Source organism: Crocodylus porosus, unplaced genomic scaffold (assembly GCF_001723895.1).
Source record: "Crocodylus porosus isolate Cpor-Errol unplaced genomic scaffold, CroPor_comp1, whole genome shotgun sequence".
NCBI classification, from domain to species: Eukaryota; Metazoa; Chordata; order Crocodylia; family Crocodylidae; genus Crocodylus; species Crocodylus porosus.
In genome coordinates, this window is record NW_017728949.1 from 42,144,803 (window position 1) to 42,170,255 (window position 25,453).

The following is a 25,453-nucleotide window of genomic DNA, read 5'->3' on the forward strand; positions in this document are numbered from 1 at the left end:
TTTGACCCCAGTACTTTTTCCTGCCATGGCAGGGGGTTAGACTTGATGATCTGCTCAGGTCCCTTCCGACCCTACCAACTATGAAACTATAAAAGATGTATGGAGAAGTTGCCTGTCACTCCCATTTACCCAACACTGAAGCAGAATGGGGAAGACTTCCCTCCTCTGCCTCAGAGGAATTTAAACTCATACCTCCACCCTCTTAAAAGAGTACCCTAACAACCAGACTGAAAGCTGGTGCAGGGCAGGATTGAAAATGCTTTCAATTCCTCTTGTTGAAGCTATCTCACTCCTCATAGAAGCATTCAAGAGTCACCAGGTCATAAAGAGAAGATTGAGTATGACTGTCTTACTTAGTTAAGGCATTCAGCTGTGGGATGGGATGTGCGTCCCAGCCCTTGTTCTAACTACTGCTTATGAACATCAGCAGGACAGGAACTCAGGACTCTCCTCTCTTAGAGAGAGCCCTAACCAAAAGGCTAGGAAGTCATTGCTCACTTTTGTGTGCTCTCTTCCCTTCCCCCATCAACAACTCTTGAACTCTTTCCATAGAATCATAGAAAATTAGGGTTGGAAGGGACTTCAGGAGGTCATCTAGTCCACCTCCTGATCAAACCAGGGCCATCCCCAATTTATATCATCTCAGCCATGGCTTTAGCTAGCTGGGTCTTAAAAATGTCTAAGATGGAGATTCCTCAACCACTTTGGGCAGCCTGTTCCAGTGCTTTACTACCTTCCTTGTGAAAAAGTTTTTCCTAATAGCTAGCCTAAACTTCCCTTGCTGCAACTTGCTCCTTCTTCTGCCATCTGCCAAAACTGAAAACAGTCCAGCTCCATAGTTTCATAGTTAGTAGGTTCGGAAGGGACCTGAGCAGATCATCAAATCCAACAACCTGCCATGGCAGGAAAGAGTACTGGGGTCAAACAACCCCATCAAGGTGATTGCCTAGTCTTGTCTTAAAGACCCCCAGGGTAGGAGCTAGCACCACTTCTCTTGGAAGTTGGTTCCAGATCCTAGCCACCCTGGCAGTTGCAGCTGACATTATTTGTCTCTGTGGTGTGAACACTTGTCCATACACTGAGATCGCATGTTCTGTGTCCACTGAATTGGTTGGTATTGTAAGGCAATGTTTTGCCAAGTTGTAGAGATGTGGAAACCAATCAGAAACAAACTCCTAAAACACAGTCACAAAGGCACCTGGCACTCTTTGACAAGGTTCATGTAAGCTTTACATTCCTTGTCATGCTTTCTGCCATCCAGGGGTTGATTTCAGTAACTGAGGGTCAAAACTCAGAAAAGGTAACTGATTGGGGTAAAATGCGAACAGCACTAAAAAGAGGAGACAGTCAGTTGTTTAACCTATGGTGTAGTGACCAATTGTACTTGTAGTACTGATTCAGTTTTGCAGCTATTGCCTGGAACAGGACTTGTCTCCACTGGTTTTCACACTGACAGTTTGGAAGTTGTGCTGCCACGTCTTCAACCCAATTTATCAAATCCATCAGCTTGTTGCGTACTTGGTGAATCAAAGCCTGCCAATTTTCAAACCAACTGGTTAGAAGCTCCAGGAACCAGACCACATTCAGCCACAAACTTCACTGGATCTTCAATGTTGCTCTGTCTTAAGAGACTGAGTAGTTTAAGCATGCACTGTGTGCTAGGTGTGATTTCAAGGTCCTCACAAACAAAGTACTGATAGTACTGTGTGGCACTATCACATTCTTTGTGTGGTAACAAACTACGTAAAACCACAAATTTCACCTTGTAAGCACTAGCTCTGGTGGAAGTGACAGTCTCCTGTAGATCACCCGCTTTTATTGGCAGTGTACTACCTGTATCAAAGCGTATGGCCTGGAAAATGTTTGAATGCTTTTTTGAAAGAGGAAACCAGACTATCCACATCATGAAAACGCGTGCACCAGATTTTTCTTACTAAAGAAATTGACATGAATTGTGTTGGGCATCATTCCATGGAACACAACAGAAAAAGATTTGTACATATACATTGTGTTATTAGACAGAAATGCTGAGATCCTAAATTCTAAGCTGTATTTACAACAGCCTTCACTACACCTTGTGCCATGGTAGAAAAATTGACAGATGCAGGGTGAACCAGCTCTGTTTGAAAAACAGGCAGGATACAGTCTGCTCTGTCCAGCTCCTAGGTACAAATTAAAAGTGCTAGAGGTACACCGACATATCAGTGCCATATCAGATTGGCACTGATAGAAGGAAAATTAACATTATTGACTATCACCTTTTTTTGGCTGGTGTAGCTGATAATGTACCAATAAATATAAAATGCCTTCTGGCTGGGGCTCCTGGATGTTGCATGCATGTGTGCAGCGTGGCGAGAAGTGCCCTGCAGATAGGTCTATGGATTGGAAGAGGCATGGTGGAGGGAATAGGTGGGGTGGGGGCAGATCTAGGTCCCCACAGTGAGGGAGGGAGTGGGGCAAGGGCTGGAACCAATATGCTTGGTGAATAATTGGCTATCAGTATTGGCCAAAAAAAATCTCTTATCAGTGCACTAAAAAGTGCAGAACATAGTTATCTTGGGCACATGTGGCTTTGTCTGCTTCAGTCATATTCTACCATTGCAGATTTTGCAGACTGAACATGTGAAGCAATTACTGGTAAATAATCTTGGAGAAGCTTGTTCACACATGGGAAACTGCCAGCATTTGGCACGTGTTTGTTCAAGTAGTCCCTTAATTTAGGTTTGTCAATTTTCTTCAGAGGAATCTTGGTGGCCATGAATGACTCCACTAGTATGAACAAAGCCTCTCGTCTTGTCAGAGTGCTTTCAGTGGTTCTTTTAAAGATTAAGGATATAGTTGCTTGTTTCTTGCTCTGACCTTCAGCCTCTACAACAGTCTTTTCCCTTGTATGCAATTTGGTCTCTAAATGCCAATCAATGCTGTTTTTCCTTGATACATTCAGAATCACATTGCACAATGAATAAAACAATTTACAACCATCTTCATGTAAGATTCATACAAGGAATGGACTTGCACAATCTTGAGCTAAAATGCATTTAGTTTTTTTGGATTTCATTTTAATTATCTTCAGACTGCAGCATTGCTGGAGCATTACATCTGACTTCTTAAAAGATGGCGCTTTCCTGACCAGTACCTTCATTGAGTCTATGTCACTAACTCAGCCTTTCAGTAGTTCTCTTTCAAGCCATGTGCTCTCTGGTTGCTGTGCTTTATTTGTATTCCAATAAGCTTTTTTTTTTATTTCAGGAGATTCCGCACAAAATTGCAGGAAATGCCATTTTTCATGGAAACCGTGATTTAAGTAGGTCCCTACTCATATTCAACTTATTGTCCACTGTAACCCCCAGGTCTTTTTCTCCAGAGCTGTTGCTTAGCCAATTGGTCCCCAGCCTGTCCATGGGATTGTTTTATCCTAAGTGCAGAACTTTGTAATTCTTCTTATTGAAGCTCATGAGAATTCTTTTGGTCCAATACTTCAATTTGTTGAGGTCTTTATGAATCCTAGCCCTGCCCTCCAGTGTATCTACTCCTCCCCTCAGTTTCATGTTATCTGCAAACTTGCTGAGGGTGCATAACATCACATCTTCCAGGTCATTGATGAAGATATTGAACAAAACCAGCCTCAGGACCAACCCCCAGTGAACTCCACTTGATACTGGCTGCCAAGCAGACATTGGGCCATTGATTACTACCCTTTGAGCCTGACCATCCAACAAGTTTTCATCCACCTTACAGTCCCTTTAACCAACCCACGCTTCCTTAGATTGGTTGCAGGAATGTTGCAGGAGACTATATCAAAAGCCTTGCTAAAGTCAAGGTACATCAAGTCCACTGTTTTTCTCACATCCAGTTATCTCATCAGAGTCAGCAATCAGGTTGGTCAGGCATGACTTGCCCTTGGTGAATCCATGCTGACTGTTCCTAATCACCTTCTCCAAGTGCTTAGAAATGGATTTCTTGAGGACCTGCTCCACTGTTTTTCCAGAGAGTGAGGTGAGGATAACCAATCTGTAGTTCCCTGGATCCTCCTTCTTCCCTTTCTAAAAGATGGGCACTATATTTGCCCCTTTCCAATCAACTGGGACCTCTCCTGATCATCATGAGTTTTTAAAGATAATGTCCAGCAGCTCTGAAATCACTTTGGCCAACTCCCTCAGCCATTTCTGATTTCATCTCTGCATACCCAAGCAATACTCTTATACTCTTTCATAGTTGTTTGTCCAAATTTACAGTTTGTGTAAGCTTCCTTTTTGTGTTTTAGCTCACTGAAGAACTTCCTGTTAAGCCAAGGTTGTCTTCTGTTACAATTGCTGGTCTTCCTGCGCATTGGGATAGTTAATTCCTGCATCCTCAGTAAATTTTCTTTAAAATCCAACCAGCTCCTCTGGACTCTTTCCCCCCTCACACTGGTGTCCCAGGGCATCCTGCCCATCAGTTCCCTCTGTGAGTCAAAGTCTGCTTTTTTGAAGTCCAGGGTCCTTACTCTGCTACTTTCCTTCTTTCCTTCCTTCCCTCAGGATCCTGAACTCAGTCATCTCATGGTCACTGCTGCCCAAGTTGCCATCCACTACTACATTCCTCACCAATTCTTCCCTGTGTGTGAGCAGCAGGTCAAGAAGAGCATAGACCCTAGCTGGCCTCTCCAACACTTGCACCAGGAAGGTGTCCCCAGCACTCTTCAAAAACTTCCTGCATTGCCTGTGCACTGCTGTGTTACCCACCCAGCAGATATCAGGGTGACTGAAGTCCCCCTTGAGAACCAGGGCCTGTGATCAGGAAACTTATACTAGCTTGCTGAAGAATGCCTCATCCACCTCATCCTACTGGTCTGGTGCTCTATAGCAGACAGCACTACCCTTTTAGCTCTTTTATATACTTTTATACAATGTAGAGCAGTTTTAACAGAAGGAAATGAGTGTTCTCAGCCCTTTCTCAGGCCTACAGCCTGAGGGCTAGGGTAAAGTTACATGTTACACTTGGACCATACTAAAGAGACTTAAAATGCCAGAAGCTCCAGGTTAAAGTTCACTAACTCATACTAAGTGCACTCGGAGCATCTTTAAATTATGCCACTTCAGGCAAGGGTTAACTCTGGGCTGTGCTACCTATCTCTTGTTAGGGTCACTTCAGTCTGCTCCATGGAGATACAATGAGGAAGTTGCAGTCCTCCAGCATCCCAGAATGCACTGTTCCCAGCCACACCCCCACCCAGAGCAGGGATAGACCCCAGGTGTCCTGACTCCTAGCCACAACCCTGTCAGAGCTGTGTTCGCACCACATTCTAACACTGGCTAACAGTCTAAGATTTAGTACTAAATATCATATGAAACTTCACCCTTAAAGCACTCTTGCAAAGCGTGGTAGATGTGTGATTGAATCCCCTCAGGCATACAAAGTAATTCAACCAGAGTCTCCTACATCTTTGATGGCTATACTAATGACAGAGAAAATCAGGGAAAGAAAGCAGCAACTGCCAATAGTGTTGTACAGAGCCTGATCTTGGTATGTACACTCTGAAAATACCAACTGATTCTTAGGGGAAATAAGCAGAGAAAGTTTATGGTGTCAGGAAAATGCTGCTGCTTGGCTCTCTCAAGACAAACATGTTTCTGGGTAGGAGTAGGAGGAAAACTTTAAGTGCCTGGAGACTTTAATCATAAAAACTAAGGTAACCATAGAATTTAGGAGCCCTGAAGATTTAGTGACAGCAAAGTGGAGGTTTTCAAAATAAGTTTGGTACTTAGGTACCCTAGTTGTACCCAAGTTCAACTTTAGGTGGAGAGGTTCCTCTCTGTGTATTGCCTTTACCCTTTATGGCTAGGGACAGACATTCAAAAAGCCTGAACCTGAATTGATTCAATCTTTGCAGGTTAGTCTAACCTAGGCAACAGAGATAACCATAGCAGGGTGTGGAGCCCAGATGCAGCAGCAGTGGCAGAGGCGGGGGGAGGCGCGGATGCCAAGTGGCCAGACGTGAAGCCAGCCGAGCTCCATGGGGCCCCCCAAAGTGCAGGGTCCAGGGCAGTTGCCCGGATTCACCTCCCCGCAAGGCTGGCCCTGCTAGCTAGGCTAAATCAATTTGCAACCCAGACAGACATCCCAGAAATGCAAGCACATGCCTGCAGTGCACAGGCTAGATGCCACATGGTGCTAGAGCAGCCCTCCCTTCCCTTCTGCAGGGAGCTGAGGGGGGCATGGCCAGGCCCCAACAGGACACTGTGATTAGGAAGGGGTTCCTCCCACCCCTTGATAACAGAGCATTTATCAGCTCTGTTATCAGCATTTAGCATCCCATCAGAAAACAAAGCCTCACTCATTACAAGTTCTTCTTAAACAGCTTTTTGCAAAGGAAAGAATGCAAGGACATTACCAGTTCAGCTGTTGATTACTTCCAACAAGCCCTAAGCAAACACTGCCCTATCTGCCTTACACAGCATTAGCTAGCAGACCACATGCTGGCTACAGTCCATGCTGTTGGAGAGATGAGGAAGGGATAGCTGCTTAATCAGCGAGTGATTGGGGGGGCACATGGGGAAGAGCAGAGGGGAGGGCCAGCTCTGCTGTGGAACAGGAGCTCCGCCCAGCCCAGAGAGCATTCAGGGGTGCTGGGGGCATCTGGTTTAGCTTAAACCAGCAAAAGGTCTGGGACAGACATTGCATAATCCAGTTTGACCCAAATCAGTTAAGTGTGATACTACATTCAATCAGGTTCATCTCAAACCAGTTTCAGCCATTTTCAAACTGGTGTAGGTGTACTGAACATCTGGTCTGTTACAGGTTTAAACCAGTTTCTGAGCACTTAAACCAGTGTTATACGTAATGTTTGTCCCTAGCCTATATGGACATGGAGCTCTGCCTGGGTAAAAGTGCAGATTTTAGTCCAATAGCAATGCAACTGAAGTAAATGTGTGTTGAGCATTTACAAACTGCAACAACCACTCTAGTTTTCAAAACAAGAGTTGTTTGACTTAGTAGAGAAAGAGCTAATTAAGTACCATATTATCAATTAATTATTTCTTCAAGTACCTGTGCAGTTCAGGTTTGGCCACTTGCACTAATACCAATCTTTTAATAAGACAATCAATGACAAATTAATATAACAATCTATTTGTGATATCAAATCTATTTTCTAAGTACAATCTACTTAGCAAGGATCAATATGAATACAGTAGATAATAAACTGGCTTCTTTTCTTAATGCAGCTATCATATAAATATATCTAAATGTATCCAGAGACTATCTTATTATTAAGCGTGTTGTAAATTTGGGGCCTAGCTTACATTAAAACAAGTCTTCAAAAAGTGAATAATTTAACCTGTAATTAGAAAAGCTGTGATCAGGCATAGCATTTTGTTTTGAGTGCAGGTCTCCAGTATTAAGCTAAGCAAGAACATTGTCAACTTAGTTGTGTTCTGTGTCACTGACATTCTTTCACTGCTGAAGAGGAAATGTGTTTCCTTCTCTATTGAAGACAGTGCCATTAACAGGCAAATAATATTGATGTCAGAAGCTATAAACAGCATTTTAGTAAACATCACCAGCGTCGTACTTAATATAATGAAAAGGAGTGTGACTGGGGCACCAACTCGGGGGGTGGGGGAAGACACAAGGGTAGCAACAGATACACTACCAAGCTGACCACAGTCCAGGTTGTTCAGGTGTCCCATATTACTACAGTTATAAACAGAGACATATGTAACAAACTCTTCACCTATTTATAAATGTATATTATACTATTTTTATAACTTTATAAATTAATTATTTTTCTTGTCACTTCTAGCCCAATTGATGTAAAACGCCCAAAATTAATTTGAATCTAAAAACTGTCTCAGGATATAGACAGACGAAACAACCATACACAGTTAAAAATAGGAGGGAGGAACCTACATCACTTCAGGTGATTCACACGAACAGTTTTGTCTGTTCACAATTTATCCCTATATGAAACAACTGCTAAGTAACAACAATTCAGCTTTCATTCATCTAGGAGACAGAGTAGACATGATATAGGCCTTCCTTGAGGTAACTATGGAGTCTAATTACACAAAGGTGTAAATAGGATGGTATTATGGAAGCAATATGAAAAGTACAAAATAAATTACTCCTTAATCTCACTGAAAAAAGCATACAATTTAGAAGTTCCTAGAAAAATCTGGACTAGAAAATGGGGCCAATTTTTAACTGTGGATAATTAGCCATGGGAACAACTTCCAAGGGACACAATGATTTTCCGTCTTCTAAAGTGTTCAAATTGAGAACAGATGCTTTTCCAGAAGATGTACAATAGCTTAAACAGATCTCACATTTTGATGCAGATATTACTAGGTGAGGGTCTCTGTAATGCAGATTATAAAATCATAAAATCAATTAAAATATTCAGTCAAGTAAGTCTTCCTCTCAAATAGTCCTCCCCCTATGCATTGCTATTTCATCCCTTCCCTGAGAGATCTTTGACCCTTAATTATATTAAAATATAGATTAAAATGGTATTATGGCAATACTATGAAAATAAGCTTGCTGCATTGGAAAAAGTATTGCTGTCCTAAGATTTTAAACCACGCTTATCACAATGAAATTTAAGTGTCTCAGTCTCTTGGTTGTATAGTCTCCTTTTTGCATGATGCTTCCTTCCTTCCCTAGGATGATGAACTTTACATTTTTCAATATAACTCATTACTTACACCTCCAATGCTTTTATTTATACATGTCACTTGGCACTGGACAGTAATTTTCTCCATGTTTGAAACTCTGCCAGCTATGTTTGTATTTGCCCAAGAAATAGTTTTGAGGTTCCCTGATCCATTGAAAAATCAAAATTGCAGTTAATTGCGATATAAACTCACTAAAATAAAATAGTCACCATTGGGTTGCGCACACATGGGCAGCACTGTGGAGGGCACGGGGTGGGGACAGCACAAGCTGGGAATGCCTGTGTTCCCTCCCTGGGGCCAAAGCCAAGGCTGGAGCCAGGATCTCCTCCCCCACTTGGCCGGGAAGGAGCTCCCTGCCTGCATCATGCCATTTAAACATGACACATGCAGCAGGGGGACAAGCAACGCATGGCCCCTTGGCTATGGGGCCCTCTGTGGCCACAGGTTCCACAGGATAGGATAAGCCAGCCCTGTTTATACCAAAGAACTTTTATCACAAAAGAAATACAGCAACCACACAAAATTCAGAAAAACATTTCTTATATTATTTGGCCAAATAAAATTCTGGAAACCTTAAAAGAGGTCTGAAGTGGACTAAAGTTATCAAAAGCCTCACCGCTTGAAGATAAATGGATGGTATAGATAGCAGATTACTACCCGAAAAAATAAATATAACTAGAGTAAAACTTGGCTAAATCTATGAAAGAGAATTTGTATCAATAAACATAAGCTAGTAATGACCACAACGCATTTCTATGAAAAGACATTGGAACTGAAAAAGTATTGTTCTTCATACAGTATTTTCCAACAGCAGCCTGGTTTTATAGCGTGAGGATAAAGACTGCAAATAGAAATTATATTTAAACACAGTATTTCTCAGCCAATTTTTGGCATGTCTGTTGGAAGGGAAGGAATATGTGTAAATTTGTACAAGTAATTAAGATTCATAACAGGGAGGTTATCTTTGACATTTAAAATTGAATTTAAGTATTGATTGGAGTACTTTTTCACCCTTTAAATTCTGATTTCACCCTGGGTTACTCATAAATACTATAAAAGGATTTTGACACAAGATTTCACTTAAAAATAAACTTTAAGCCATAGCTGATTCAGACATACCTTCAACTGATACATTTAGTTGAAGCTTTCTCAGGCATTTCAGCAATTAATTTTTTTAAACCTTAGTGGTCTTAGTAGCTTGCCTATTATTACCATCTACTTCTTTATACCTTTGCCCAATTGTCTGTGCAAAATAAAAAAACAATAAACCATGGGCCTTAATGTTTCATTTTAAAGATGCTAGTAAGCACTTCTAATTCTGTCTCCAAGAAATTCTTCTGGCAGAATATAGGTGCAATGGCAATTCTGTAAGTAGGACACCTGACCTGCTCCCCCACTCTGAATAAATAAATAAATAAATAACATTTAAAGAAATAAATGAAGAAATGGAAAAATTTGTCTTCATCATGTTGGCTTTCCAGAATCACTTTTGTTCTCTGAACTGAAGCATTTCTGTGGAAGAAACTGCTCTAGTTTGTGGGTAACAACTAGGCTCGTGCAAATAGGGAAGTATTCAATTCAGATTTGGATTCGTTCAATTCAGAGGACAGTGATTTGATTCAGCAATTCGCATCACTGTCCCCATTTGATTCGGCCAAATCAGAATAGTAGATTTGGCGCTGATTTGCAGATTCAGATCGGCTGGGGAGAGACAGGAACAGCCAGGTAGCTACAGATTCTGCCATGGCTCCTCTGGCTGCATCTGCCTCTCCCCAGGCAGGGGGAGCTGTGAGAGAAGCCCTCATGGCTGCCCTGCCCGGCCCCACCCCCTGCTTGGCCCAACCTCCCAACACCTTTTTTTTTTTTTAAAGCCCCACACTCACCAGCTGCAGCAGGGGCTGTGAGGCCATATGGTAGAGCCCCCCCAACACCCCTGCACAGCTCCCACTCCCATATCCCCCCACCACCACCCAGCCCTGCCCCAATGGCCCCCCACTCATCCCCAGCAGTCTGAGAATCAAAAAAAAAAAAAAAGCCCTTTACTGACTGGCTCCAGGAGCAGGGATCAGGGCCTCTGAAGTCTTGTGACAGAGCCCCCCCCCACGATGCGCAGGGCAGCGGGGGTCAGCATGGATCACCCCCTGCCTGGCACCCGTGCAGCAGCTGCTTCATGGTATGGGTGCAGCGTGGCTAGGCAGGGCACTGTGCACTGTCTGGGAGCTGGGGAGTCTCCAGCAGTCATCTAGAGCCTGGCAGTGGTCAGCCCCACTGGGCCCAGCTCCCAGACAATCAGGCCAAATCTCCTCCAAATTGAATCAGCAACTGAAGCTTCACACAGCCCTAGTAACAACACAGTAAAGTTTTATAGCTTCTGCAGCAACACAGCACAGATGGTATCAATGTGACAATGAGTGGCCTCACAGCCCCAAATAGGCAAATGAGACTGATATTGTTCAATGCCAGAAGACAGAATTGTATGATTGTACCAAGAAGAATATCTTGAAATCAGTCAACTGATCATGCAGTAATACACCAACATGGGCATGGTTCCCCATTTAGGATACGAAATTTGGGTTTGGTTCTTTTGCTCTGGGTCCTGGATGGCTAAGAAATCAAAGTGCCTTCTGCCATCCTTCAATACTTCTCTGAATCAATGTTACAGGCTTGTACAGAAATCTCTATCTAGACTTCCTTGATGTCCTTCTTTCATGAATAAGATCCTGAAGATAGAAGCAAAAGGAGAAAATCTGAAAATATATTTTCAGAGGAGGTCAGATGCTACCTCTAAATCATTCATGCCTTTTGCCTTCTCTCAATATGGACAGTGTTAAAAAAATAAAATTCCTGAATTACTAGAGAATGAAAGTTGAAAGGAGTAAACTGTGAATTAACGGCATTCAGTTTTTTCCCCATGACTTTTATACAGCCTCTCTTACCCTGTCTATCTACTCAACATTTAATTAAGCTACACATTTGTATTGCTGATTTGATGCTTCAGAGGAATGGCACAGTCCTATCCAACAGTAATGTTTTCACATAAGATACATCTTCCATCTTATTTCTCTCCCCACAGTTTCTTGCCTGGTTTTATTTATACAGATATAGATATAGATATCATTACCACTTCACAGCAGGCATGTACAAGTGATGGCAGAATTACTAATACCATATTCCTGTTCAAGTGTGTCAATCTCTCTCCTCTAAAGGATATTTTATCCTTGATTTACTGGTTTCCAGGTTACCAGCCATTTATTTAATTAAAAATCAATTTATCTGACAACTTTTCTTTTGACAAACAAGCTTATATAGTAGAAGACATTAACACAGCACAGTTTCAGGACAATCTTATATATTTAAAAATAATAAATTCATATTTAAGGTTTAAAAACACAAAAGAGAGAATTGCTGCTTTGATTTTAATATTCTGTATGTGGTGTTATTTTTAGTTATTTTAATTTTGCTTAATGCCACATAACACAAAAGTCAGATCTTCTGTCCTCCATGGTTTGCAATCTGTTAAACTGATAAAAGAAATATAAAATACAGTGGTGGACCCCAAGTACAAAAACATTGGAAAAAAATATTATTTGCTCTGACATCATAGTTTAGAACATTTCTTGCCTCCATTTTTTCCTGACAACTGATTCCCCAGAAGAAAAGTAAAAGTCTTGTTTGAGATTCTTTTTCAAGCTACTCCTAATATTCAGGTTTTTAAAAAGTGTATTTGTATAAAGTCTGTTTACACATATGATTTCTGCTCTAAATGAGTACAAAATGATTATGGTCAGTTTCCTTTTCTTGTTCTTTTAAACACTTGAATAGCAATAATGCACCTTAAACAGCAGTGAAAAGCCAACACAAGGGGAATAGACATGACATCAGGCTTCCCCTCAGAGAGGCCATCTGCAGTAGAAAGTACAGCACCACATGGTACATATTTCACAAATGCAATCAGTCCTTCTACAGGCTAACCCAGAATAACTATTTCAAGGACATAGAAGGAAAGGGGTACATACCAGTTAATTGCATTTTGAGGTATGTTTTGCTTAGAAGTAGCAGCAAAGGGTAGTAGAGTGGGAGGAGGAAGCATATTCACTAGATTATTCCTCAGCATGCCACTCTGCACCTTTCTGAAAGGGGGACTAGTGAGGACAAAACAAAAGGATCACAGCACCAGAAAAATGTTCTGTGGTAGCAGGAGAAGAGTGAAGCATCTCTTGGGGTCATTGACTGGCTGCCAATTTCTTGTTTTGGCTGTTCAAGATATAATATAAATCAGCGATTCTCAAATAGGGTGACATTTTTTCCAGGGTACCATGGGGTGATGTTCAAGTTTAGTACTGTAAGGTATGCAAACATGATTCACAAGGAAAACCTGGAGATTATAAATAGGAATGCATAGTATTAAATTATTCTGACTTCTTGTGGTCTGCTGAGTTGTTTGAAACAGAAGAATTGCTTTATTATATTTTGTAGTAAAAAACTGAGTCAAAACTAAGCTGGCATTTTCTAAGGGGTGCCCTGAATCTAAGGAATGGTGCTTTGAGTCTAAAAAGGTTGAAACCACCGATATAAATGTTTAAAGAGGGAGCTATATAAAGAAATTATATGAGAAGTCTTTTTAAATCTGATACAGTATAACCTCATAAATCCAGCATCCTTGGGACCTAGCACCTACCGGAAATTCCGGATTTTTGAAACAGCATGAAGCCACTGCTCTGAGACCAGCTGCCACTACTGCCCCACCCACCCCAATGCGGAGGGAGAAGCTTGCATACAGTGGCTGCTGCAGCCATCCACCACCCTGCAGTGCTACTCTGCATGTGGCCGCTGCTCCGGGACCAGCTGCCATTACTCCCTGATGTAGTATATTTTTTTTAAAGAGCCAGATTTTTGAGAATACCAGAATTTTGAAAACTGGATTAATGAGGTTATATTGTATTGTGTCAAGAGAAAAGAATGGAGGGTTCTTGATCCAATCCCAAATATTAAAAATCCATGAGCCAGGCCAAAATTATGAGATATTTTTTAGACAATAATAATTATTTTTATTTGCAGACCTTAGTATTCATGATTTCAAGTTTTCCCAGAAAAACTGAATAGAAACTTAAAAAATAAATAAATAAAAAACTAAAATGTTTAGATAATCACATGACTCCATAGTTACAGGGGGTTTTTAATAACAAAACAAAAAAACAAAACCCAATTATCAGACACTTGTAATAAAAACAAGTGCAAGATGGTTGGACTAGTGATTATGCCTTCTAAAATACCTTTTTACCATGCACAGTATTACTTACAGATGTACTGTGCATCAGTCAAATGGAAAAACTGAGCAAAATAGAACCATAATATTGGTGCTTTGAATAGGACTACAGTGTTGGCATTTGCAACGGTGCATAGGAACAGAGAAATAATAATAGCATTCTAATAAGTACATTAGATTTTTCAAATTTGCTTTAAAACGCCTACATTTTCCTTTAAACTTCTTGGCAGTTTCCCTTGAAAAGCATTCAGCATGGAGACAAGTGCAACATATATTCAAGCAACGTTGCTGAATAACAAACCATTCCACCCCAATGGCCATTAAGATCTATAAAAACTGTAGGCTTTTAAGAGAAAAATACCTTTGTTGAGTAATGACATTCCTGCAGATTTATCACCACGTAGAAATTCATTATCTGAACAATTCAACTGTTACATGAAATAATTCCAATTTTAAAAAAAAAAGAAATCTGTTTTATTTTTTCAAAATATTATCTTTTTGAAAAAAGCAAATACCCTTATGTAAAGATTAAAGTTACAAGGCAATCTGTCTGCTTCTTTAGCGGAAATATTCTTTCTATACAATGTATAATTTACAATATAACTACAGATCAAATCTCATTGAATTAAACACATAAGCTCTCCTAAAAATGAACTGGAGTTCAGGAGAACACTTGATATTCTTTCCAATTCAAGTATATCTAGATGAAATCACATTAACTGGCATTGCTGTTTTATATTAGATAGTGACTACATTTTAAAGTGAAGACTTCCTCTGAGATAAACTTTGTTTGAAATGTGCAACAGAATAATATACATGTGATGAAATATTTTTAAATAAATTCCAGCCATAGTGATTCATGAATACAATACCATTCTATCGTAATTACACTTTCAATTTAGAGTCACTATTGTTATATCAAAAAATATTTTAAATTTAATGCAACTATGAAGTAAATTTCATGGAAATCACACTGTCATATATAAATTTAGACAGCTGCTGCATTCAAATCTCCAGTGAAGACAAAATTAAAGTGTATTAAAATGACTGAAAAAGTAGCACAAATAGTAAGAATTGTTATAATGCAAAATACAATTCAGAGGATAACAGGACTGTCCTATAAGGATGAGTCACAATGTTCAACAGATATTAAGATGCAGAAGCAAAAATTATGATTACTTTTGGCTAGAAATAGACATAGCCAAATGAAGCATATCAGCTGTGCTGGGATATATCCTGGCACATCTGACCCACTTTACTGAGCAAAACACATGTCCCTTCTGTTCCTCCCATTGATCTTGCAGGACAACAGGCAATGTGTTCCCCACTTCCAGAGATGTGCCCCTGGCAGTCTCTAAGAGATGCCAGGAGCACATCTCTGCCAGCAAAGAACCCTCAACTTTCCCTACTTTCAGATACATGCCCTGGAGACTGTGGGAAAAGCCAAATCACTCCATTGCATTGCATTCCCAGTGCTGGGGCTGACAAGCAGCTGCTCACCTGACTCCACATCCACAATCAAAGACTGATGGCCCCAGCTCCAGGACTGCATCAGAGTGCAGAGTGGCCTTTTGCCACTTCCAGAGATGCGCCCTTTGGGATTTTGGCCAAACTGATAATTTTTCATCAAAATAATTTTAGAGGAAAATATTTAGATTTTCAATGAAAAACAAAATGTTATTTAGGTTTTGGATATTTGGCTGTTTGGCCATCCTGCAATATAGACAAAAAAGTGGAGAATAAAGTTTATTTTACAACCAAAATTACCCATTGTTCTGATAAGAAAACTATGTAGACTTCTAGTTAGAATCTAAGACTTCACTGGCCAACTCCAATATAGGAAAAACAATGCAAGCACCTACAAGTGTCAACTACAGGTGACCAACTGCCTCCAAAAAAAATGAAATTCTAATACTGGAGAAGAGGACATCACACACCTGCCCAGCTCACATAGACTTGTATTTGTAATGTCCTACTACAAATGTGTAAAGACAATTGCCCTCTTGCGGGAAATGACAAGATCTGTGCTTGTGCAACCATTTTGAGTACCTGGATATTCTCCCTTTTTATATACACATACACAGACAAGACCAAGTTCAGAACTGTAGCACTGTGTAAAATGGAAGTTGATGGAACAGAAAGCCCTAAACCTTTCATGACAGAAAACAAATCAGCTTAAATTTACTTAAAATACTATACTTGGCATACCTTGCACTCTTGCTTTTGATGTAAGCTGTTCATGTACTGAACCCTATGAGATGTAAAGGTTTACAAGCTTATGATATAATAATTATTTTAAAACAGATTAAGGGAACATTAAGAAGTCAAAAGACTTTCTTCACTATCAGGGGATTCTATTGTTAAAAGGGAAACTGGAGAACTGTAAATGATCTTAAGTCTCATTCAGCCCCAGCTAAGGAAGAGTTAATTAGGCAGCTGGCCCAACCCAGAGCACAAATCCTATGGTGAGAATAAAGAGAGCCAGGGAGGCAGGCAGAGGTAATTATTCTGGAAGCCAGGTAACCTAAAGGTTGGATAGCCAGAGAGGTAAACTGAAGTCAGCTAGGCTGAAGGACTAATAGCTAGGGGTGCACCAATAGATTTTTCTGGGCTGATACTGCTGGCCAATTGGTCAATACAGAGCTGATTGCCAATATGCAGCCCAGTAGCTTGAAGAGCAGCATTTGGCCAGCAAGTCTGTGAGAGAAAGGGGCATTGGGGATGGGAAGGACAGCCTGAGGCCCCCATGGTGAGGGAGGGAGTGGAGCTGGGGAAAGAAAAAGACAGGAGCAGGCACTGCACAGCCGGGGCGGGATGGGACAAGAGACAGAGCCATGACTCATCCAGGGAGTGTGGGGGGTGGGGTGGGAGAGCAGCGCCTGCCACTGTGCACACCCCCAGGGGAGGCATGGGGGGCATGTGCCCCCAAGATCTGTGCACAGGGTGAAGAAAGGCTGGTGCTGTGTGCTCAGGGCCAGAGGCTGCACCAGCCTCTTCCCAATGCGGGGACTGGGCCCAGGCTGTGTTCAGGGCCGGCAGGGGCGGAGTGGGCAGCAGCGGCACTGGGAGGGGGGATCTGCAGTGGCTGCAGCCCACCCCATAACCCCCCGCTCCCAGCACTGCCACTACCCACCCTGCCCCTCCCAGTCCTCCCTCTCTTAAGAGATGTTAGAAACTACCACAAAATCTCCTACTTTCACAGATGTACATCCATATGCCTTCAAGCCCCACAGCCTTGGGAACTTATATGAATGGTGAGTGCCTTGCACGTGCTATCTGGAAATCTTTGCTTGTTTTCATAGGGAGGTGGCTTGATCATATTTGCTTACAAATGGAGTGCAATTATGAGTCCAGACCCAAAGTTGGCAGAAGAACACCCTCTCGCTTGTGGAGACAAGAGTCTCTACCTCAGGTGCTTGTAGTCTCTGAGGATAGGCATGTAGTAAGGATAAGATCATTTAACTGTCTATACAGGGATATAGTACATAACTCTTGAATAGCATTCTGATAAATCTAATTACTAGAAGAGCTGTGCACCAGAGAAGGTTCTAAAGGATGATCTTCCCATTTTCAAATGATAAACTTTCAGTAGCATAATGCAAGGCCACAAAACCAAATGACAATAGTGCCAGCCATTCAAGAAGGCATAATGCTTAGTAGGCTACAATCAAGAGTCCCAACTGTCTGTAAATTTATGGACATTATGTTAAAAAAAAGGCTAAAAACCCTGTCCATCAAGTCCATTAAAAATGGAGATGCCCATACAGAACTAAGCAGCTGTAAGCCTGACTGAAGATCCCTCCTTTAAACAAGGCTGGATGTTGAAGGACTGACAGAGCAGAGAAGAGCAGCACTACCTGGTGTCTGGGTGGGAGTGAAGCACTGAGTAGGGAGCTCTGTCAGGGCCTTGTAGCCCTCTTTTCCACCCAATGGCATACCAACAGGGAGGAGTAGGGGGCCATGGTCCCCAGGTGCTAGCTGGGGAGTGGGGGGCACTGGCTGGAGAACCTGTCACATTTGCTGTGTGGTTCACCTGCCCACCCAGCGGGTTGTGGCTTTGTTCTGCCCTTCTGGCTGGAAATTCCAATGAGCACCCCTCCCCCCATGGCTGGTCTGCCCTGATGTGCTGCAAATGTACTGTGGACTGGGAGGCAGGGCCCTGCACAGGCTGATTTTCGTCAGCCCCACACCCTGCTCAGATCATCCTGGGGGAAGGGGCATAAATGGAGGCATTGGCCCCTGGCTGCTGGGGACCCTCTGTACTCCACAGTTCCCACCAAACCATATGTTGCTGCTGCTGCATCCTGTCACCTGCCTGTAGCGCTTCTCACCTAACAAGCAGGCAGGACGGGGAGGGGGTGATGCAGCCTGGATGGAACTGCAGGGCTAGGAGTCAAGAGAGACAAAGAGTGTGGGGGGGGAGGGTCCATGCCAGGATGGGACAGTGGGGCCACTGGGTATAAGGCTGAAGGTTGGACTGGGAGGGCATGCGGCATGGTTCAGGGTAAAGTTAGGGGTATCAGCATGTGGTGGGGGGAGGTAGGGGACCCCTGGGATGGGGCCAGCATGGTGTAAAACCACTGTTGCAGTCAAGCAAGATTGCCAACTTCAAAAAAAAAATTACTGACAACCTGCAAACTTGGCTGACAACTAAACTTTTTTTTTACTATAGTTGGTACTAAACCCCTACTTTTGAACATGACTCTTGCTACTGCCATCCAGCGCCTAGCAGAAGGGTTACAGTTAAATTATGTAAAACATATGTTAGTAAAAATATATGTCAGAAGAAAAGCTTGGTTGTCAGTAAAAAGGGTGCAGATTGTCAGTAAAAAAAATTCTTGGGTTGGCAACCCAATCTATGATTAGAATTTGCCCAGATCTTTCCAAAATCCCTTGGCATGGCAGCAAGGGAGAAAAGCCCAGTAAGTTTAAAGATATTTCACTACTCATATATCAACCTTCACAAACAACATAAGAGTGTTTGCACAATATGTACAAGGGAAGCTTAGTAAGCATGGACAGCAGGGTGAGCAAACTGAACTTAAAAAGTTATCTCCCTGAAGCTTCAGAAAAACCTTCTATGCTGGGTGACCTGAGGAGCAATATATACAGTTAGGGCCAAACATCTTTCAGAGAGAATTACTGAGGCTATGAAGAGTCAATAAGGCTTTTCACTGACTTGAGAGGCAAAAGATATATTCTAAATTTGATGCATCATCTACCTATATGTAGGGCTGCTGGAACTCCTCAAATAACAGAATCAAGTCAAGCACAAACCCATATATATGTATAAGAAAGGGACATTACTAAATAACATTCACCCCACCACTTAAGGACATAAACTGCCTTCTTCAGTCCCTGTGGACTGGAAGTTCAGGGGCATGTCCCCTGCCGCACACAGAAAGGAGCAACCTTTTAACTGTTCAAAATGAAGCAATGTTTCACCCTAACTGGACAGATCACATATAATCAGAAAGATATTAGATACCCTTAGAAAAGCTAATCTAACAACAGAACTATCAAAATATGCTGTTGGAAAGAAGGAAACTTTGGTAGATAGATTTTACCAGATATGTCTACCTCATAGTAGATAAAATTTGTCTTGAGATAATTTTCTATCCCTACAACAAAGAAGCTGATCTGGTCTTTCCTGTGCCCTGCAGGGTAGTATTGTAAATCTGTTCCCATATTTCAGAACTTGTTGCATCCTTCATGGAAATCAGCAGAAGGACAGCAGCCTTTCAAAATGCAAATCATGTCAAAATCAAACAGCTTTCCAGAAGATCAAAAAAGTCCCCTATATAAAGAGCCATTGCAAGGAACAGTAGATTTCATGAAGCAGGTTATTCTGCAGGAGTATGCATTAGAGCAACATTCTTCAAGAGCTGAGGAAGCAAGGAAAAGTTGATATTATACCTTAGCATAAAGATATTCCTACATCAAAGCCCTACACTATTACAGTTAAGTGTGCAATAGAAGCTCTTTGGTATTATCTAGTCAGGAATCACTTTGATCTGGTAACAGGAGACAAAAATTTGAATCATGGGCTGGTCCTCAGTTTACAGCCATACTTCTTTTCAATTGAACACAGAACAGAAAGATGGCACAAGAATGCAGGCTTCTCCAATGGTAGGGGGAAGAAATGGCTTTTGCAAGTGCTGCTCCCTACCTTTCAGAGAAGAGAAGTCTGTGATGATATCTATGCAAGCCTTACTGCCACCACCAAAGGAAAAGTTAGCCGAGTGGCTGGCCACTATCCAATCAGGACACGAGCCCTGCTAAACCTACCAATAAGCAGGGATCCTGGTTTTCTCCGATTTTAAAAAATCCCTAATTTTCAGTTTAAAAATATAACCCAAAATGTTCATATTTTTCTGTTACATACATAACGTTTTCTACATAATGGAAAAATGTGGACATTTCAGGTTATTTTTTTTAAACCAAAAATTGGGGATTGTGTGTGGGGGGCGGTGGGAGGGCGGGTTTCATTTTAATTAGTGGTGTTTCACTTTACTCCCAGAAAAATGTGCATTTTGGGTTACTTTTTTTAAACTGAAAATTGGGGATTTTTTCAAATCAGAGAAAACCAGAACCATGGTGATGAGACAGCCATAGAGATTGGTTGTTAGTTATTAGGTTGGATGCTAATTAGCCTGAAGAGGTGAATTAAAGTCAGAGAAGCTAACAACTGGATCATTCAAGGATCAGATAACCCCAAGGTAAATCAAAGCTGGGAAGGGAGAGTAGATAACCTGATGGATAGACTTTTTCCTTTTTGACAGACTAGTCTGACAATGAAGACTTGAGCTCACACCCCTTGGAGGTCAACTGTAAAAAGGAAACCCAAACATTTAGGAGAGGAGTAGGCCTCTTCATGCCTAAGAATACGAAGTTAAATATTTTGATGTTCCCTCAACGGATTTATTGTAAATATAAAACAAAACCAAAAATTTAAAAATATATAGAAACCAGTGGGTACTTCCTTAGTCTAATATAGAATGTCACAACAAGCCTGGTAACCACACCATTGCCTAAATAAGAGCTAATTACATTATTTCTTGCTTGAAGTAATGATATATTGTACAAGATGGAAATCTGGGAGACAGATAATGCTTCACTTACTACCTTCTTTCTATCATCATGGTTCCACCTTTCAAAATCCCACTTTTTAACCCAAAATTACCTGCACAACCAGAAAAAACTCCAGCTTGTATCTACCATCAGAAGTATAAATTGCTGTTTAAGTCTTAAATATATCAATGAGCTAAAAAAAATGTTGTGACCTGCAGTCTGGTCTAAAATCTCATTGACATCAATGGAAACTTTTTTTGATTAAGGATTGCAACATCACTGTCCCATGTGCATAACGTTATTCTTGTTAGGCCTAGATAATGGAAACCTATGGTCTAGCAGGGAAATAAAAACATAAAACTATGTACAATATGTCCTCAATATACCCATTCATATTTAAATTATTCATAAACAGCTTAGCAAAGATCATAACATTCTTGGCACACCAGGATAGCAAAGTTACATGCTTTGCTCTGTGATCTGCTCTTCTTGTCAGCTAAGGCACTCCAGGTTATATTTAATACAGAGGAAAGCACAGAAATATAATGGATAGAGTTGAAATCTTTGGTTTATCTGATTGTTGTAAGCATTGCACACGATCTAAAAAAGCCGATCTGTGAATCAAATTAAAAACCTGAGTTGAATATAAAGCTATACTATGGTTTTAGGAAATGACAGATTTCTGTAAAAGATGCTTAGCCTGTCATAAGCCCTGACCATATATTTATTAAAACAAAACCACTAAGGCCTGAAAATTATAAATATAGACATCTCTTCCATAGATACACATTGCTGAAAATAAAACATAAGGAATAAGATTATGAATTTCTTATTATTAAGATTATGGTATTATTCCTAGGCTGAATACACACACTTGAACAAACTAACAACCTTCCACTCATGCATATGCTAGTAAATTCAGAGACCACTTAAGCCTAGTGGCTCATTGAACTAGCATGTTTATGGCACAGCAGTTTCTGCGGCCAGTGGCACACAAGTGAGTCATCCAGCCACCTTTGACTCCCCTTTCTGAATAAGCCCCTGAAGGCTGAGTCTACTGATGGCAACCTTTGGCACAAGCACAGAACAAAGCTCTAACTCACAGTTCTTGAGCTGTATCAAGCCAATGTAAGAGTTCTGCTACTATCTTATGCAAACAAGGTAGAAAAACATTAAGAGATTAGGCCTGCTTCTACTCACATTAATTTCACCAGTGAGGAGAGATGAGAGGGATCAATAGAAAAATGACTTCGTTTTCTGACATAGCAAGGACGTATGTTGTTCACCTGTTGTTGACCTGTTGTTCTCTCCTAGAATGATGAACAGTTCTTGACGCAGTGGGATTTTAGGACCTTTATCTTTCTGTGTCACATGCTTGTCCCGTCTTTATTACATTAGATATATAATTGTATTCCACGTTTCATTTTTATGTGCATATTTTTGGCTTCTGTGGTCAGTAACTTCATTAAGACTGTGTGTTTGTAACATTAGCACACACAGCCACACAAAGTAATACAAAATTTTGGTATTCTCTTGTAAATATTCTCTCATTTTAGATTTCTAATGATTCTAGCTGCTAGATGCCTTGGGAAAGAAACCGAAGATCTCAGAATCATATCTTAAAGTTATTTTATTTTATATGTTTTGCTTATCTTGATTTAAAATTCAAATCTCTCTTTTTTATCTTATACAAGATAAGCTAAATTATATCTGGTTTAAATTACTTTAGCTCCTTACATAGGACATATAAGTTATAGAATTGTGCTATATTCATTAAACAGACATTCTGCTGTGTATTTTATGCTTTAATAAAACCTAGAAAAGACACTTAACATGATTTAAGTAGTTCATGATATAATGTGTGTAACCTTTCTACTTCAGTTTTGTTTGTATTTCTTTCTTGTAATAATTTCTAGTATTTACAGCTACTAGCTATGAAGTCACAGTCTGCCTTTTATTCGTCTGGGAAATCAGGGAAGCTGTTTTCAACCTGAAACCCTGTAGGGTACTAGGCCTATACTGGATTGAGTGCTCCACTGACCACCTGCAGCCAACACTACTGAAGAAGACAAGGTTGGAGTTACATTACGACACTGGTCCCCAAAAGACTGGCTGGCACCTGCATTGGTAAAAGGGACAAGAAGAAGCTCTTTTGTGTCTACGCAAAAGGCCAAATACAATACCCTCAACATGGCACCACCTGTCAAAAACTTACACTGATGACATTTACCAGGATGTCTTACCTTGAAGTAAAGTGCATTATCTCCCAGATCTCTTTAATGTTTAAAGCATGCAACGCATACAGATATTTACAGTCCAATTCAGTGGTTCCTAAACTGTTTCTAGTTGCTTCCAGTTATGAGCCACACTTCTGTAAGACTCACACACATAAGCAATTACATTTCTGACACGTGTGTAACTGCCTCTAGTTGAAGCACTGCTGACCTTGTTCTTTGTTAAGAATCTTTATTTTAGAAATACAAATGTCCTATGAATTCAGTATTAAGATTAAAATTACAATGATTGTATTCTTTAAGTATGATAAATAGTAAATAATGTATGCAATGTTACATACCTACCATGAAGCCAGAGACACCATGCTGCTGCTGACAGAATGATATAGGTTTTATTCTTTTCCCACTAACACCCAGGATAAAACATCCTAAAGTGTTTTCTTGTTTTAAACAACCACGTCCTTACTATCTGCATTTTAAGTTAACATATCACCTTTTAATCAGTGTTAATAAGCTATAATTACTAGCACTGTGTAATGTTTACTGCTAAACCTACAATCTGATCCAACAGAAAATTTTCCTGTCAGTGTTTCAGAACAACTGCCATCCCTGATGCACATAGCGCACACTTCAGAGTTGGCAAAGTAAACTTGTAACCAGCATTTTGGTTTTTGTTTTTTTTTTGGTGGGGGGAGGGAGTAAGGAAAGCACAGTGTGGCAAGAACCATATTTTTTTTCCAACCTGGTGGCTGGGGTGAGTGGATGGGGGATCTGGGTACAGACTGGAGCACAGGCTCAGGGCTGTTTGGGGAGCAGCTCTGCAGAAAAGGACACGGGAGCTACAGTGGACAGCAAACTGAGTATGAGCCAACAGTGTGGCCTTGTTGCCAAGGAGGCTAATGGCATACTGGACTGCATTAATAGAAGCATTGCCAACAGATTGAAGGAAGTGATTATTCCCTCCTATTTGGAACTGGTGAGGCCGCATCTGGAGTACTATGTTTGGTTTTGGGCCCCCACTACAGAAAGGATGTGGACAAATTGGAGAGAGTCCAGCAGATGGCAATAGCAATGGTTAGGGGGCTGAGGGATATTACTTCTGCATGAGGAAAGACTGAGGGGACTGGGCTTATTTAGTCTATAAAAGAGGAGACTGAGAGGGGAGACTCAATAGCAGCCTTCAAGTACCTGAAGGGGGGTTCAAAAGAGGATGGAGCTGGACTGGTCTCAGTGGTGGCAGATGACAGGACAAGGAGCAATGGTCTCAAGTTGCAGCAAGGGAAGTTTAGGTTAGATATTAGGAAAAGCTTTCCCACAAAGAGAGTAGTCAAGTGCTGGAACAGGTTACCCAGAGAGGTGGTGGACTCTCCATCCTTGAAGGTGTTTAAGACCCAGTTAGACCAAGCCTTGGCTGGGATGAAATAGCTGGGGCTGGTCCTGCTTTGAGCAGGGGGTTGGACTAGATGTGACCTCCTGAGGTCTCTTCCAACCCAAACTTTCTGTGATTCTCTCTTCTCCTCCCTCCCCACACTTGGATGAAGGCAGGCAAGCATCCGCTGTGGGAGGGAGGGAGGGAAAGGGGCCCATGCTCAAGATTTCCACGAGGTTTCTTCAGGCAAATCCAAAATCTCCCGAGGAGACTGGGCCTGTGGACGCAGCAACGGAAACCAGCCCCCGCCAGCGGCTAGATGCCGCCTGCAGCAAGGCAGGGCTCGGGGGGCCCGGCGGGTGCGCGCCATGCAGCGCTCCCAAGCCCAGCACGGGAGGGGAGGCCCCGTCTCTGGGGCTGTTCCGGCATCCCCTCCCCCCCGCTCTCTGCGCCAAGGGAGCATCCTAACCCCCACCCCGCCGGTCCCGTCGTCACGTGCCGCCCGTTGCTCCTCCTGCGGATGCCCGCGGAGAGCCGGAGCCCCCCGTGCCTCCGCACGGCGCACGGCAGCCCCCGGCACGGGGACCCGCCTGCCCCCGCCGACGCGTGCAGGATGGGGTCGGGACCCCCCCGGCGGCACCAGCACCGGCACCGGCACCGGCACCTCCATCCATCCCTCCCGCCCGCGGCTGCGGGAGGCAGGGGCCGAGCGGCGGTGCCCCCGTCCCGCGCCCCGCGCCCCGCGCTGCAGGGGCCGGTACCTCTTGTCCAGGCAGGCGATCCACTCGCCGGAGGACGCCGGATGGGACGCGTGAGCAGCCACCATGTCTGCCTGCAGCCGGCTCGCTGCGTGCCCGGG

General features: G+C 42.0%; 1 protein-coding gene across 2 annotated transcripts in view; it reads right to left on the reverse strand.

The window, feature by feature from the left end:
* The window catches only part of RAPGEF4 (Rap guanine nucleotide exchange factor 4), a 285,020-nt gene extending 259,573 nt beyond the window's left edge, over positions 1-25,447 (reverse strand). For both annotated transcript variants that reach the window (XM_019554378.1, XM_019554377.1), the window contains exon 1: positions 25,356-25,447. In XM_019554378.1, the coding sequence (XP_019409923.1) occupies positions 25,356-25,420 (65 nt within the window). In that variant the 5' untranslated portion in view covers positions 25,421-25,447. The remainder of the gene's footprint in view (positions 1-25,355) is intronic.
* Positions 25,448-25,453: the final 6 nt, after the last annotated feature.